Source organism: Aethalodelphis obliquidens, unplaced genomic scaffold, assembly GCF_003676395.1.
Source record: "Aethalodelphis obliquidens isolate GAN/ISIS:26980383/991018 unplaced genomic scaffold, ASM367639v1 scaffold47, whole genome shotgun sequence".
Lineage (NCBI taxonomy): Eukaryota > Metazoa > Chordata > Mammalia > Artiodactyla > Delphinidae > Aethalodelphis > Aethalodelphis obliquidens.
In genome coordinates, this window is record NW_020837991.1 from 1483191 (window position 1) to 1498327 (window position 15137).

Below are 15137 nucleotides of genomic sequence, written 5' to 3' on the forward strand. Positions count from 1 at the left end.
TATCTTACTGTGTTTGGGGTCTCCTTTTTGCAGGTTGCAGGTTCGTAATTCCTGTTGTTTTTGGTGTCTGTCTCCAGTGGCTAAGGTTGGTTCAGTGGGTTGTGTAGGCTTCCTGGTGGTGGGGACTAGTGCCTGTGTTCTGATGGATGAGGCTGGATCTTGTCTTTCTGGTGGGCAGGTCCACGTCTGGTGGTGTGTTTTGGGGTGTCTGTGGACTTATTATGATTTTAGGCAGCTCTCTGCTAATAGGTGGGGTTGTGTTCCTGTCTTGCTAGTTGTTTGGCATAGGATGTCCAGCATTGGAGCTTCCTGGTCGTTGAGTGAAGCTGGGTGCTCATGTTGAGATGGAGATCTCTGGGAGATTTTCGCCGTTTGATATTACGTGGAGCTGGGAGGTCTCTTGTGGACCAGTGTCCTGAAGTTGGCTCTCCCACCTCAGACGCACAGCACTGACTCCTGGCTGCAGCACCAAGAGCCTTTCATCCACACGGCTCAGAATAAAAGGGAGAAAAAGTAGAAAGAAAGAAAGAGAGGGAGGGAGGGAGGAAGGAAGGAAAGAGAGAAAGAGGATACAATAAAATAAAATAAAGTTATTAAAATAAAAAATAATTATTAAGAAAAAAATTTTTTTAAAAAGAAAAAAAAAACGGACAAATAGAACCCTAGGACAAATGGTGAAAGCAAAGCTATACAGACAAAATCTCACACAGAAGCATACACATACACACTTACAAAAAGAGGAAAAGGGGAAAAAATAATAAATCTTGCTCTCAAAGTCCACCTCCTCAATTTGGGATGATTCCTTGTCTATTCATGTATTCCACAGATGCAGGGTACATCAAGTTGATTGCGGAGCTTTAATCCGCTGCTTCTGAGGCTGCTGGGAGAGATTTCCCTTTCTCTTCTTTGTTCGCACAACTCCCGGGGCTCAGGTTTGGATTTGGCCCCGCCTCTGCGTGTAGGTCGCCGGAGGGCGTCTGTTCTTCGCTCAGACAGGACGGGGTTAAAGGAGCAGCTGACTCGGGGGCTCTGGCTCACTCAGGCTGGGGGGAGGGAGGGGTACGGATGTAGGGTGAGCCTGCGGCGGCAGAGGCCAGCGTGACGTTGCACCAGCCTGAGGTGCGCCGTGCGTTCTCCCGGGGAAGATGTACCTGGATCCCGGGACCCTGGCAGTGGCGAGCTGCACAGGCTCCCCGGAAGGGGGCTGTGGATAGTAACCTGTGCTCGCACACAGGCTTCTTGGTGGCGGCAGCAGCCTTAGCGCCTCATGCCCGTCTCTGGGGTCCGCGCTGATGGCCGTGGCTCATGTCCGTCTCTGGAGCTCTTTTAAGCAGCGCTTTTAATCCCCTCTCCTCGCGCACCAGGAAACAACGAAGAAAAAGTCTCTTGCCTCTTCGGCAGCTCCAGACTTTTTCCCGGACTCCCTCCCGGCTAGCCATGGTGCACTAACCCCCTGCAGGCTGTGTTCACGCCGCCAACCCCAGTCCTCTCCCGGCGCTCTGACCGAAGCCCGAGACTCAGCTCCCAGCCCCGCCCGCCCCGGCTGGTGAGCAGACAAGCCTCTCGGGCTGATCAGTGTCGGTCGGCACCGATCCTCTGTGCGGGAATCTCTCCGCTTTGCTCTCCGCACCCCTGTGGCCGTGCTCTCCTCCGCGGCTCCGAAGCTTCCCCCTCCGCTACCCGCAGTCTCTGCCCGCTAAGGGGCTCCTAGTGTGTGGAAACCTTTCCTCCTTCACAGCTCCCTCCCACTGGTGCAGGTCCCGTCCCTATCCTTTTGTCTCTGTTTACTCTTTTTTCTTTTGCCCTACCCAGGTACGTGGGGAGTTTCTTGCCTTTTGGCAGGTCTGAGGTCTTCTGCCAGCGTTCAGTAGGTGTTCTGTAGGAGTTGTTCCACATGTAGATGTATTTCTGATGTATCTGTGGGGAGGAAGACGATCTCTGCGTTTTACTCTTCCACCATCTTCCCCAATCTCCCACATCTGCTTTATCCATTCCTCCTTTGATGGACATTTAGGTTGCTTCCATGTCCTGGATATTGTAAATAGTGCTGTATTGAATATTGGGGTGCATGTATCCTTTTTTGTGTGTGTGTGTGTGGTATGCGGGCCTCTCACTGTTGTGGCCTCTCCCATTGTGGAGCACAGGCTCCGCGGCCATGGCTCATGGGCCTAGCCACTCCGCGGCATGTGGGATCTTCCCGGACCGAGGCACGAACCCGTGTCCCCTGCATCGGCAGGCGGACTCTCAACCACTGCGCCACCAGGGAAGCCCGCATGTATCCTTTTGAATTATGGTTTTTCTCTGAATATATGCCCAGGAGTGGGACTGCTGGATCATATGGTAGCTCTATTTTTAGTTTTTTAAGGAACCTCCGTACTGTTCTCCATAGTGGCTGCACCAATTTACATTCCCACGAACAGTGTAGGAGGTCATTGTGGTTTTGAATTACATTCCCTGACAATTAGTTGATGTTGTATTTTCATGTGCCTGCTGGCCATCTGTATGTCGTCTTTGGGAAAATGCCTATTCAGGTCCTCTGCCCTTTTTTTTTATTGGGTTGTTTAGCTTTTTTTGGTATAGAGTTGTATGAACTGTTTATATATTTTGGATATTAACTGCTTATCAGACATTATTTGCAAATATCTTTTCCCATTCAGTAGGTTGCCTTTTCATTTTATTGACGGTTTCCTTCACTGTGCAAAAGCTTTTAAGTTTGATTAGGTCCGATTTGTTTATTTTTGCTTTTGTTTCCCTTGCCTAAGGAGACAAATCCAAAAAAATATTGCTAAGGCCTATGTCAAATATTATACTGCCTATGTTTTCTTCTAGGAATTTTATACTTTCTGATCTTACATTTAGGTCTTTAATCCATTTTGAGGGTTTTTTTTTTTTATGGTGTGAAGAAATCTTTTAATCTCATTCTTTTACATGCAACTGTCCAGTTTTCCCAGCACTACTTATTGAAGAGACTATTTCCCCATTGTATATTCTTAACTCCTTTGTCATAGATTAATTGACCATATTGCATGGGTTTATTTCTGGGCTCTCTATGATGTTCCATTGATCCATGTACCTGTTTTTGTGCCAATACCATTCTGCTTTGATTACTATAGCTTTGTAGTATCGTATGAAGTCAGAGAGCATGACACCTCCAGCTTTGTTCTTTTTTCTCAAGATTGCTTTGGCTATTCGGGATCTTCTGTGGTTCCATACAAATTTTAGGATTATTTATTTGTTCTTGTTCTTTGAAAAATGTTATGGGTATTTTGATAGGCATTGCATTAAATCTGTAGACTGCTTTGGGTAGTACCGATATTTTAACAATAGTACTTCTAATTCATGAATATAGGATGCCTTTCCATTTATTTATATCATCTCCAGTTTCTTTTATCAATGTCTTATAGTTTTCAAAGTATATGTCTTTCTCCTCCTTGGTTAAATTTATTCTTACACATTTTATTCTTCTTGATGCGATTGTAAATGGGATTGTTTTCTTGCTTCTCTTTTTCATAGTTAATTATTAGTGAATAGAAAAGCAACAGATTTCTGTATATTAATCTTATATCCTGCAACTTTATTGAATTCATTTATTCTAAAAGTTTTTTGGTGAAGACTTTAAGGTTTTCTATATATAGTATCATGTCATCTGCAAATATGATAGTTTTACTTCTTCCCGTCCAATTTGGATGACTTTTTCTTTCTTGACTGACTGCTATGGCTAGGACTTCCAATACTGTGTTAAATAGAAATGGTGACAGTGGGCATCCTTGTCTTCTTCGTGATCTAGAAAGAAAAGCTTTCTAGTTTTCCCCATTGAGTATGATGTTAGGTGGGTTTGTTATAAATGGCCTTTAGTATCTTGAGAAATTTCCCTCTATACCAACTTTGATAAGAGTTTTTATTGTGAATGGATACTGAATTTTGTCAAATGCTTTTTCTGCATCTATTGAGAGATCATGTGACTTTTATCCTTCATTTTGTTCATTCTTATAGCCTTGGTTGTACAGGAGTCTTTCTGCCAATTTCCAGTTAGCTTTCAGTGGTAATTGTTCCACATGTAGATTTATTTTTGATGTGTTCATGGGGATAGATGAGTTCCATGTCCTCCTACTCTGCCATCTTGATCAATCCCCTTATCCTTCATTTTGTTAATGTGGTGTATCACATAGATTTATTTGCAGATGTTGGACCATCCGTGCCTCCCTGGGATAAAAACCCACTTGATCATGGTTTATGATCCTTTTTAATGCATTTTTGAATTGGTTTGCTAATATTTTGTTAAGGATTTTTGCATCTATATTCATCAGAGAAATTGGCCTGCAATTTCCATTTTTTGTAGTGTCTTTGTCTGGTTTTGGTATCAGGGTAATGCTGGCCTCATAGAACAAGTTTGGGAGTGTTTTCTCCTCTTCAATTTTTTGGAATAGTTTGGGGATAAGTATTCCATTTTCTTTAAATGTTTGGTAGAATTCCCCTGTGAAGCCATCTGGTTTTGGACTTCTGTATGTTGGGAGTTTTTTGATTACCAATTCAATTTCAATACTAGTAACCAGTCTGTTCAGATTATCTGTTTCTTCCTGATTCAGTCTTAGAAGATTATATGTTTCTAGGAATTTATCCGTTTCTTCTAGGTTGCCCAGTTTGTTGGTATGTAATTGTTCACAGTATTCTCTTGTGATTGTTTGTATTTCTGTGATACCGGTTGTAAATTGTCCTCTTTCATTTCTAATTTTGTTTATTTGGGTCCTCTCTCTTTTCTTCCTAATAAGCCTGACTAAAGGATTATCAATTTTCTTTATCTTTTAAAAATACAGCTCTTGGTTTCATTGGTCTTTTCTGTTGTGGGTTTATTTTTTGGGGGGGCTCTCTATTTTGTTTATATCTACTCTGATCTTTATTATTTCTGTTCTTCTGCTGACTTTGGGTTTTGTTTGTTCTTATTTTTCTAATTCCTTTAGATGGTGGGTTAGGTTGTTTATTTGAGATTTTTCTTATATATTGAGGTAGGCCTGTATCACTATAAACTTTCCTCTTAGAACTGTTTTTGCTGCATCCCATAGATTTTGGAAAGTTGTGTTTTTATTTTCATTTGTCTCAGAGTATTTTCTTTTTCTTTTCTTTTTTTTTTTTTTTTTTTTTTGATGTGGACCAGTTCTAAAGTCTTTATTGTTTCTTACAATATTGCTTATGCTTTATGTTTTGGTTTTTATGGCTGAAAGTCATGTGGGATCTTAGCTCCCTGGCCAGGGATAGAACTAGCACCCCCTGCATTGGAAGGCAAAGTCTTAACCACTGGACTACCAGGGAAGGCCCTGTTTCAGGGTATTTTCCAGTCTCCTCTTTGATTTCTTGGTTGACTCATTGGGTTTTTAGTAGCATGTTGTTTAGTCTCTATGTGTTTGTGTTTTACTTCCTGTAATAGATTTCTAGTTTCATACCATTGTGATCTGAAAAGATACTTTGTATATTTTTTATCCTCTTAAATGTGTTGAGACTTGTTTGGTGGACTATCGTATGATCTATTCTAGAGAACATTCCATGTGCATGTGAAAAGAATGTGTATTGTTTTTGGATGGAATGTCCTGTAGGTAGCTATTAAGTCCAGCTGGTCTAATGTGTCATTTAATGTCACTGTTTCCTTACTGGTTTTCTGTTTGATAATCTGTCCATTGATGTAAGTGGGGTATTAAAGTCCCCTAATATTATTGTATTATTGTCAATTCCTCCCTTTATTTCTGTTATGCAATGCAGTATTAACTATAGTTGCCCTGATGCACCTTACATCCCCATGACTTATTTTATAACTGGAAGTTTGTGTCTTTTGGCTGCCTTCACCCATTTTACCTACCCCCTACTCCCTGCCTTTGGCAAGTACCAATCTGTTCTCTGTCTCTATTAGCTTGGCTTTTCTTTTTTAAGATTTCACATACAAGGCTTCCCTGGTGGCGCAGTGGTTGAGAGTCCACCTGCCAATGCAGGGGACACGGGTTTGTGCCCCAGTCTGGGAAGATCCCAAATGCCTCGGAGCGGCTAGGCCTGTGAGCCATGGCCGCTGAGCCTGCACATCTGGAGCCTGTGCTCCACAATGGGAGAGGTCACAACAGTGAGAGGCCTGCATACCGCAAAAAAAAAAAAAAAAAAAAAAGATTTCACATACAAGTAAGATCATACAGTCTTTCTCTTTCTTGTCTGACTTATTTCACTTAGCATAATGCCCTCAAGAGCCATCCATATAAATTTTCAATTGTAGCTATATTTTTCAGTCCTAATGTTTCCATTCTATTTTGTATCTATTCCCCTGCTGTTATTTTCCATTCATTGCAAGAGTGTTCACACTTACTTCTTAGAGCACAATTATATGAGCTTCTTTAAAATCTTTTATAATTCTAGCACTGTATCATGTTGGTGCTGGGATCTGTTGTCTTTCCCTTATAAGTTATGGAGATTTTCATAGTTCTCTGTATATCAAATAATTTTGGGTTATATCTTGGAAATTTTGAATATTACGTTATGAGCCTTATTTAGTTTCTATGGAGAATAATAGTTAAGTTTTTCAGGCAGCTGACAGTTTAGGGTATAAGTTCTTACTGGCCTTCAAGGGCTATGTTTCTTATGTCGGTTCATGTTTTCAAGGTGTTTTCAGTGCTACTTGGATAATGTAGATCACCACTCAGTGGCCAGTCTGAGACCTGTAAAATGGTCTACTCCATAATTTGGTTCTCAAAGACTTTAGTATTCTGTTTAGGGTCAGATCCACCCAAGCACAGTTTGGGGGTAAGTCCAGTGGTCATAAACAACGTTATGGTGTCATTTTCTTGATCTCTTTCCTTTCTGCATTCTTCCAGACACTTCTTGGCTTCCAGGAGTCCCCCTCTTCCTGGACATTTTGCTAGAAAGCTAGGCTTTCGTTTTCCCACTCTGGCATATACTTCCTGCAACTATGTCTGCCTCTGGAGCCAAGGGGCAGGAGGACAGAGACAGGAAAAAAGAAATAGGGATGTTCCCCCTCCCTCAGAGTTTTAGGTGCCTGCCTGGCCATCACTGCCATACTATAATGGGATTTCCTGGGAGTCTAGGGTGGAACTAAATGACAACATAGACGATTTCACCAATTTGCTCATACACTTGGGGTCCCTTTCCCCTCTCTTCAGACCAGAGAAGGCTTTTTGGAGTACTTTTGGTCCATACCCAGTTTTAAGCTGCTATTGAGTTCAGGCCAGACGATACTGTAGGGACCACAAAAAAGGTAACTCACTATAGGATTGGTGTAACTTCAAATACTGGCTTCCTTCTCCAACCCACCTGCTACCATTTATTTCAGAGCCCTTAGGTAACTGATTTATACATCTGCCCTATGTTTTTAGTTGCATTCAAATGGAAGAGATGGAGTGGGGTATCATACTCCCATCTTAATCCTTGTTTGTATATTTACATTTCCATTAATCACTAAAAGAATTTTCCAAGCACTGTTTACTTAATTTGTGTGGAATACAAAAGGAAATGGAACATTTATTTGAATACATACCAAAAATTTTAAGTAAATTTCATAACTTTATAAAGTAGACAAAATCTGGAGGGGCCAAGTTTATTTCTGGATAATGGAATGATAAAGAAAGGGACAATATCCTTGCCCTCCCCAGACCTCATGCAACACTGGTCCTTACTGTCTGAAGGGTAAAGTCTGTCTTATGATTATGAGGTGTCAGGGACTTCATGGGTTGCATTTTAATTAAGCACCCCTGCAAGAATATAGCTAAAACAAAGCCTTCCTTTTGGAGAAATGTCAGGCTGTGTGGCTGACCAGCTGGTGTAATTTGGGGGTTTGGAGACCTACTGTCAGTCCTCATTTCACATTGTTGAATGACAACCTGTTCTGCCATGGTTGCCACATATGACCATACAGGTTGCAGACTACTGACAACAAGAGAAACTTCTCTTTTTTCCATGGATTTTGAAATGAATGGCACCTCCCAGAGCTGTGTGCATTTTGGCTGCATGTTCTGCTCATGGCAAAGTCCTGTGCAATTAGAAAAATTATAATGTGGCAATGACAACATGTTATCTCTTTTCTTCATTTACTCTTTGCCTCTTTCCTCCTCTCCCAGTGCTGGAGGAAGATGACCATTACCTCTCCAGAGTCTTTGAATCTCCCTAGAAGAAGCCATCCGTTCTCCCAGAGTGCCCCGACAGGACTGAACCACATGGGCTGGCCAGAGCCCATACCTGACATTGGTGAGTTACATGCCTCTCTCTTTTCCTTCACACTCCGGTGTCCTGGCAAAAAGGACAAGACGTGAGAGCATGTTGTTGACAGCTGTGTTTACTTGTCTGGCAGAAGTAGCTTGAATGTGAGAAATAAACCATTGTCTTTAACGCCTTCAATTAGGAAGAGGTCCCTAACACTCTGATAAAGGGAATTCTTGGCTTCCGGAAGATTCCATTACTGAATCCCTAAACCTGGCTCCGTTCATTTATTTTGAGCAGAACTACTGACCATCCCGTGAAACTTGTAATAGGGTATAACTTACAGAGAGAGAGTTGTCTAATCTAGTGATGAAACCTGGGTGTTTTCCTTTCTGGGGGGACAAGCCTCTTCCTTGAGTTATATGGCAGCCTGAGTCCCTTTCCCAAAACTATGGCAAGCAGCATCACATCACATATTTCTCCATAAAAGGGCTGATTTTTGTGCCAGAAGGAAACTGCGACCCAGTGAGGGCCAGGATGGGGTATCCTCATGCACAGCTACCACCCTTCCTGAACTTAACCCAGGAAGGGCTGGACACAGTGAAAATGCTCAAGGCTCCTGGTGCAAGGACAGATGTTGGGTCTCAGGTCTTGAGCAGGTGCAGATTATGTTAGATGGCAACCTTATGGTTTAAAGGCATCCAGCTGGCTGAAGGAAGAGGCCAAATCTGGTGTTTAAAAAGGATAAAGAAGAGTTAAAGCCTTAGACAGGGTTGAAAAAACAAAATAGCTACACCTGCCAAACATGTACTTTTCCAGACTTGGGGAGTAGGGACAGGGCTGGCATTCAAGGATGTCTGTAGTTTGATCCTATTGGAGCTAAAGACCTGTAGAAAGCAGGTGAGATTAGCAAAAGATGATATGGGAGAATAGTGGCTGGGCCCTGATCATTAGAGTGTGGCATATGCTGTGCTGAGGAGTCAGCTCTGATACAGACATGAGTCCTGACCTCTGAATCTGACTCAGTGCATACTGGGTGCTGGTCCTGGGGGAGTTGGCTACTCAGATTAGCCAGTAGCCATGATTGTTTTCCATTAGCAAATGTCTGTGCTTATGCTGCATCATGCAGTGGATTTTAATCTTCCCCACATATAGTTGTAATCTTAAATTCACAAAAAGCAAAGTCATGAAATGGTGTTTGACATCTGCTGAAAGAATCCTTTCATGGGAAAAGATAGTTCTAACATAAACTCTTCATTAAGTCATGGAATAGTTTAGAGGCTCATGGAAGAGACAGTAATGGGTGAGAGTAGCATTTTTCCTGGAATAATCTTCAAGGCTGATTTTGGCTCTTGAAGTTAGAAACTTCTTACAAATTCAAGCTTAATAATCATATGTTCCTATTATTTCAGAGCCTCATTTGAATTAATTAGTAGATATATTTATTGTAGAATAAGAGATTTTTGAAACCTCAATGTCACATGTCCCTCAGCATGCCTGCATGCTGAGGACACTGCTCTGGAAGTCAAAGGTCAGGGCTCTGGCTTCAGCTGCCCTTCATATGGGGGTGAGAAATTGGGCACTTCTCTCCATTTCTCTATCTCATACTACTTTTTATTTTTAAAAAAAGAGTATAATTCCTGTATTCATCAGATCAATATGAGGGGCTCGCTTGGGTCTCTGTATTTAGCTTAGGAAAGCTTTCTTTTCGTCAATTATTGCTTCCACTGCAACTGCTCTATTCCAAACTTCTGGGGTTTCTTTCTACCGATTGTATTCCCAGGTTCTATCCCCAGAATCTCTCATTATTTTCATTATTTTATCCTTTTCCTCTCTGTTCTGGGAGAATATCTCAGTTTTATCTTCTGCTTTGCTTTTCTGGTTTCACCTCATCTGCTGTTCATTGCCTTCATTAATATTTGTGATTCAGTGATCATGTTTTTAATTTCCATACATTATTTCCAATGTCCTCTAGACGTTCATTAAAAACGGAAAGTTGGGAGTTTTGCAAAATTTTCTCCTGTTCATGTTTTATAAATTCATTTCCAAATTCATATGCTTTTCTTTTAACTGGTAATTTTTTTATAGGTGAAATTTCTCTATTTGCTTATCTTTACAGACATCAATTCTTCGCCAGCAATGGCTTGTTGTCAGGTAGCACTTGAGACAACATCCTTTCAGAGATTGTTACAGGTTCCTCTTAAAATCCTTCAAGCATAGCTGAAGCAGGAAAAGTTAAGCTTTCCTATAACGTATATCATGGGTTCAGTAACCTTGGTGCGGGAGCTTTCAGCAGTCCCAGCGAGAGGTTTGCCTCTTTCCAGCACTTCTTCTCTACATTTGGTGGAGTAGTCAAGAATTAGCCTGATAGGGGAGCATGCCACCCTCTGCCCCACAAGTCGGTGCCCAGGATAAACTCTGCCACACCCACTCTTCTCTGAGTGGAGCCAGCAGGGCCAGATATGACTCTGTGAGCCCCTAGCATGATGGTTGCACACAGCATCACGTAAAGTCCTCTGCAACTCCAGAACATTTGTTGAAAAGACTATTTTTCCCTTTGAATAGTCTTGACACTCCTGTTGAAAGTAAGCTGATCACAGATGTATGGATTTATTCCTGGACTGTCAACTGCATTCCACTGATATATGTCTATTCTTGTACTAGTACCACACTGTCTTGTTTACCATTACTTTGTAGTAAGGTTTGAAATCAGAAAATGGAGTCTTCCTACTTTCCCCTTCTTTTTCAGGAGTGTCTTAGCTATTCTGAGTCCCTTGCAATTCCATATGACTTTTAGAATCAGGTTGTCAATTTCTACAAAGATATCAATTGAGATTCTGATAAGGATTTTATTGAATCTGTACATGAGTTTGGAGAGCACTGTCATCTTAACAATGTTGAGTTTTCTGATCTATGAACATAGGACTTTTTCCCCATTTATTTAGGTCTTCTTTTGTTTCTTTCAACAACATTTTGTCATTTTCAGAATACAAGCTTTCACTTCCTTTGAAAAATTCATTCCTAAGTACTTTATATAATTTTTGATGCATTGTGAATGAAATTATCTCCTGAATTCCATTTTCAGACTGGTCATTAAAAGTGAATAGAAATACAATCAACTTTTGTATATTGATCTCGTATCCTGCAACCTTGTTGAACTCATTATTAGTTCTAGTTTTTTAATGGATTCCTTAGGATTTTCTACACACCAGATCATGTTATCTATAAGCAGAGACAGTTTTACTTCTTCCTTTCCCATCTGGATGTCTTTTTTTTCTTGCCTAAGTGCCCTGATTAGAGCCTCCAGTACTGTACATTTGAATAAAAATGGCAAGAATGGACATCCTTGTTTTTCCTGATTTTAGGGGGAAAGCATCCCATCTTCACCATTAAGTATGATGTTAGCTGTGGGGTTTTCACAGATGCCCTTTATTGGGTAAATAAAGTTCCTATATTCCTAGTTTGTCAAGTTTTTTTTGTCACAAGAGAGTGTTGGATTTTTGTCAAATGCTTGTCCTGTCTATTGAGATAATCATGCAACTTTTGTTCTTTATTCTGTTGATGTGGTATATTACATTAATTGATCTTCAGATGTTAAACAATCCTTGCATTTCTGAGATAAATCTCACTTGGTCAAGACGTGTAATTCTCATTATATTTTTAATTTGGTTTGCTAGTATTTTGTTGAAGATTTTTGCATCCATATCCATAAGAGATATTGGTCTGTAATTTTCTTTTCTTTTAATGTCTTTGTCTGGTTTTGGCCTCATAAAATAATTTGGGAAATCTTCCCTCATCTTCTATTTTCTTCAATAGTTTGTGAAGAATTGGTATTAATTCTTTTTTCAATGTTTGGTAGAATTCAGGGGTGAAGCCAATTGGGGGTGGGCTTTTCTTTGTAGGTAGTCTTGTTATTACTGATTCAATCTCTACTTGTTATAGAGCTATTCAGATTGTCTATTTCTCTTGAGTAAGTTTTGATAGTTTGCATCTTTCTAGGAATTTGTCCATTTTATCTAAGTCATCTAACCGTTGGTGTACAGTTGTTCAATATTCTCTTATAATCCTTTTTATTTCTGCAAAGTGAGAAGTAATACCCCTTCTTTCATTTCTGATTCTGGTAATGAGTCCTCTTCTTTCACTTGGTCAAACCAGCTAAAGGTCTGTCAATTCTGTTGCTTTTCCCTAAGAACCAGCATTTGGTTTCTTTTATTTTCTGTTTTTTCTCTAGTCTCTATTTCTGTTCCTCAATATTTCTGTTCTCCATTGTGCCTCTACTAACTCCTACTCTAATCTGTATTGTTTCCTTCCTTGTGCTTGTTTTAGATTTAGTTTTGCTCTTTTTTTCCCTGTGTCATTGCAGATCCAGTTGTTGATTTCAGATTTTTCTTCTTTATTAATACAGGTATTTGCAGCTATAAATTTCCCTCTGAGCACTGCTTTACCTGTCTTCATAACTTTTGGCATATTTTGTCTTCATTTTCATTTATATCAAGGTATTTTCTGATTTTTCTTTTGATTTCTTCTTGGACCCATGAGTTATTTAGGAGTTTGTTATTTAATTTCCACATATTTGTGAGTTTCTCCAATTTCCCTTATTATTGATTTCTAATTTCATTTCATTGTGGTCAAAGAACATATTTTGTATTACTTCCATACTTTTAAATTTGTGGAAGTTTGTTTTATGGACTAACACATGGTCTAGCCTGGAGAATGTTCCATATACACTTGAGAAGAAAGTATACTCTGTTATTGTTGGAAAGTATACTCTGTTCTGTATATGACTATTACGCCTAAATGATTTATGGTGTAGATCAAATATTCTATTTCCTTGATCTTCTGTATAGTTGCTCTATCCATTATTGAAAGTTGGGCATAAACCTCCAACTGTTATTGTTGAATTACCTATTTCTCCCTTCACTTCTGTCAGTTTTTGCTTTATGTACTTTAGTGCTCTGTTATTAGGTAGGTGGATATATATTTGTACTTATATCTTCCTGACGGATTAACCCTTTTATTGTTATAAAATGCCCTTCTTTGCCTCTAGTGTCTTTTGTTTTTTGTTGTTTTTAATTTTTTAAATTGGAGTATAACTGCTTTACAATGCTGTGTTCATTTCTGCTATATGATGAACTGAATCAGCTATATGTATACATATATCCCCTCCCTATTAAACCTCTCTCCCACCACCCCCCCATCCCATCTATGTCATCACAGAGCACCAAGCTGAGCTTCCTGTGATTTATAGCAGGTTCCCACTAGCTATTTATTTTACGCATGGTAGTGTATTTATGTAAAATCTAATCTTCTAGTTCATCCCACCCTCCCCTTCCCCCACTGCGTCCACATGTCCGATCTCTACATCTGCGCCTCTATTCCTGCACTGGAACTAGGTTCATCTGTATCATTTTTCTGGATTCCACATGTATGCATTAATATACGATATTTGTTTTTCTCTTCCTGACTTACTTCACTCTGTATGACAGACTGTAGGTCCATCCACATCTCTACAAATGACCCAATTTCATTCCTTTCTAGGGCTGAGTAATATTCCATTGTATATAGGTACCACATCTTCTTTATCCATTCAACAGTCATTGAACATTTAGGTTGTTTCCATTTCCTGGCTATTGCAAATAGTGCTTAAATGAACATTGTGGTACATGTGTCCTTTTGAATTAGTTTTCTCAGGATATATGCCCAGTAGTGGGATTGCTGGGTCATATGGTAGTTCTTTTTAATTTTTTATGGAACCTCCATACTGTTCTCCATAGTGGCTGTACCAATTCACATTCCCACCAATGGTGCAAGAAGGTTCCCTTTTCTCCACACCCTCTCCAGCATTTATTGTTTATTTTTTGATGATGGCCATTCTGACCAATGTGAGGTGATACCTCATTGTAGTTTAGATTTGCATTTCTCTAATAATTAGTGATGTTGAGCATCTTTTCATGTATTTGTTGGCCATCTGTAAGCCTTCTTTGGAGAAATGTCTATTTAGGTCTTCCACCCATTTTTTGATTTGTTTGTTTGTTTGTTTGTTTTGGTGTTGAGCTGCATGAGCTGTTTGTATATTTTGGAGATTAATCCTTTGTCAGTTGCTTCATTTGCAAATATTTTCTCCCATTCTGAAGGTTGTCTTTTTGTCTTGTTTATGGTTTCCTTGATTGTGCAAGAGCTTTTAAGTTTCATTAGGTCCCTTTTTTTTTTTTTTTTTTCCCATTACTCTAGGAGGTGGGTCAAAGAAGATCCTGCTGCAATTTATGTCAAAGAGTGTTCTGCCTATGTTTTCCTCTAAGAGTTTTATGGTGTCTAGCTTTACATTTAGGTCATTAATCCATTTTGAGTTTATTCTTGTGTATGGTGTTAGGGAGTGTTCTAATTTCATACTTTAACATGTAGCTGTCCAGTTTTCCCAGCACCATTTATTGAAGAGGCTCTCTTTTCTCCGTTTTATATTCTTGCCTCCTTTGTCTTAGATTAGGTGTCTGTAGGTGTGTGGGTTTATCTCTGGGCTTTCTATCCTGTTCCATCAATCCATATTTCTGTTTTTGTGCCAGTACCATGCTGTCTTGATCACTGTACCTTTGTAGTATCGTCTGAAGTCAGGGAGCCTGATTCCTCCAGCTCTGTTTTTCTTTCTCAAGATTGCTTTGGCTATTCAGGGTCCTTTGTGTTTCCATACAAGTTGTAAGATTTTTTCTCCTAATTCTGCGAAGAATGCCACTGGTAATTTGATAGGGATTGCATTGAACCTGTAGATTGCTTTGGGGAGTATAGTCATTTTCACAATATTGATTCTTCCAATCCAAGAACATGGTATATTTCTCCATCTGTCTGTGTCACCTTTGATTTCTTTCATCAGTGTTTTATAGTTTTCTGAGTACAGGTCTTTTGCCTCCTTAGGTAGATTTATACCTAGGTATTTTATTCTTTTTGTTGCAATGGTAAAT

The 15137-nt window shown here is 39.8% G+C and overlaps 2 protein-coding genes across 2 annotated transcripts in view; both read left to right on the forward strand.

Moving 5' to 3' along the window:
* Positions 1-15137, forward strand: part of LOC113607273 (uncharacterized) — a 253782-nt gene that overhangs the window by 146699 nt on the left and 91946 nt on the right. Inside the window, 1 exon segment of the mRNA XM_027082476.1 lies at positions 8106-8232. Coding sequence (XP_026938277.1) covers positions 8106-8232 — 127 coding nt within the window.
* LOC113607274 (translation initiation factor IF-2-like) overlaps positions 1-15137 on the forward strand; it is a 32448-nt gene that overhangs the window by 497 nt on the left and 16814 nt on the right. The window lies entirely within an intron of this gene.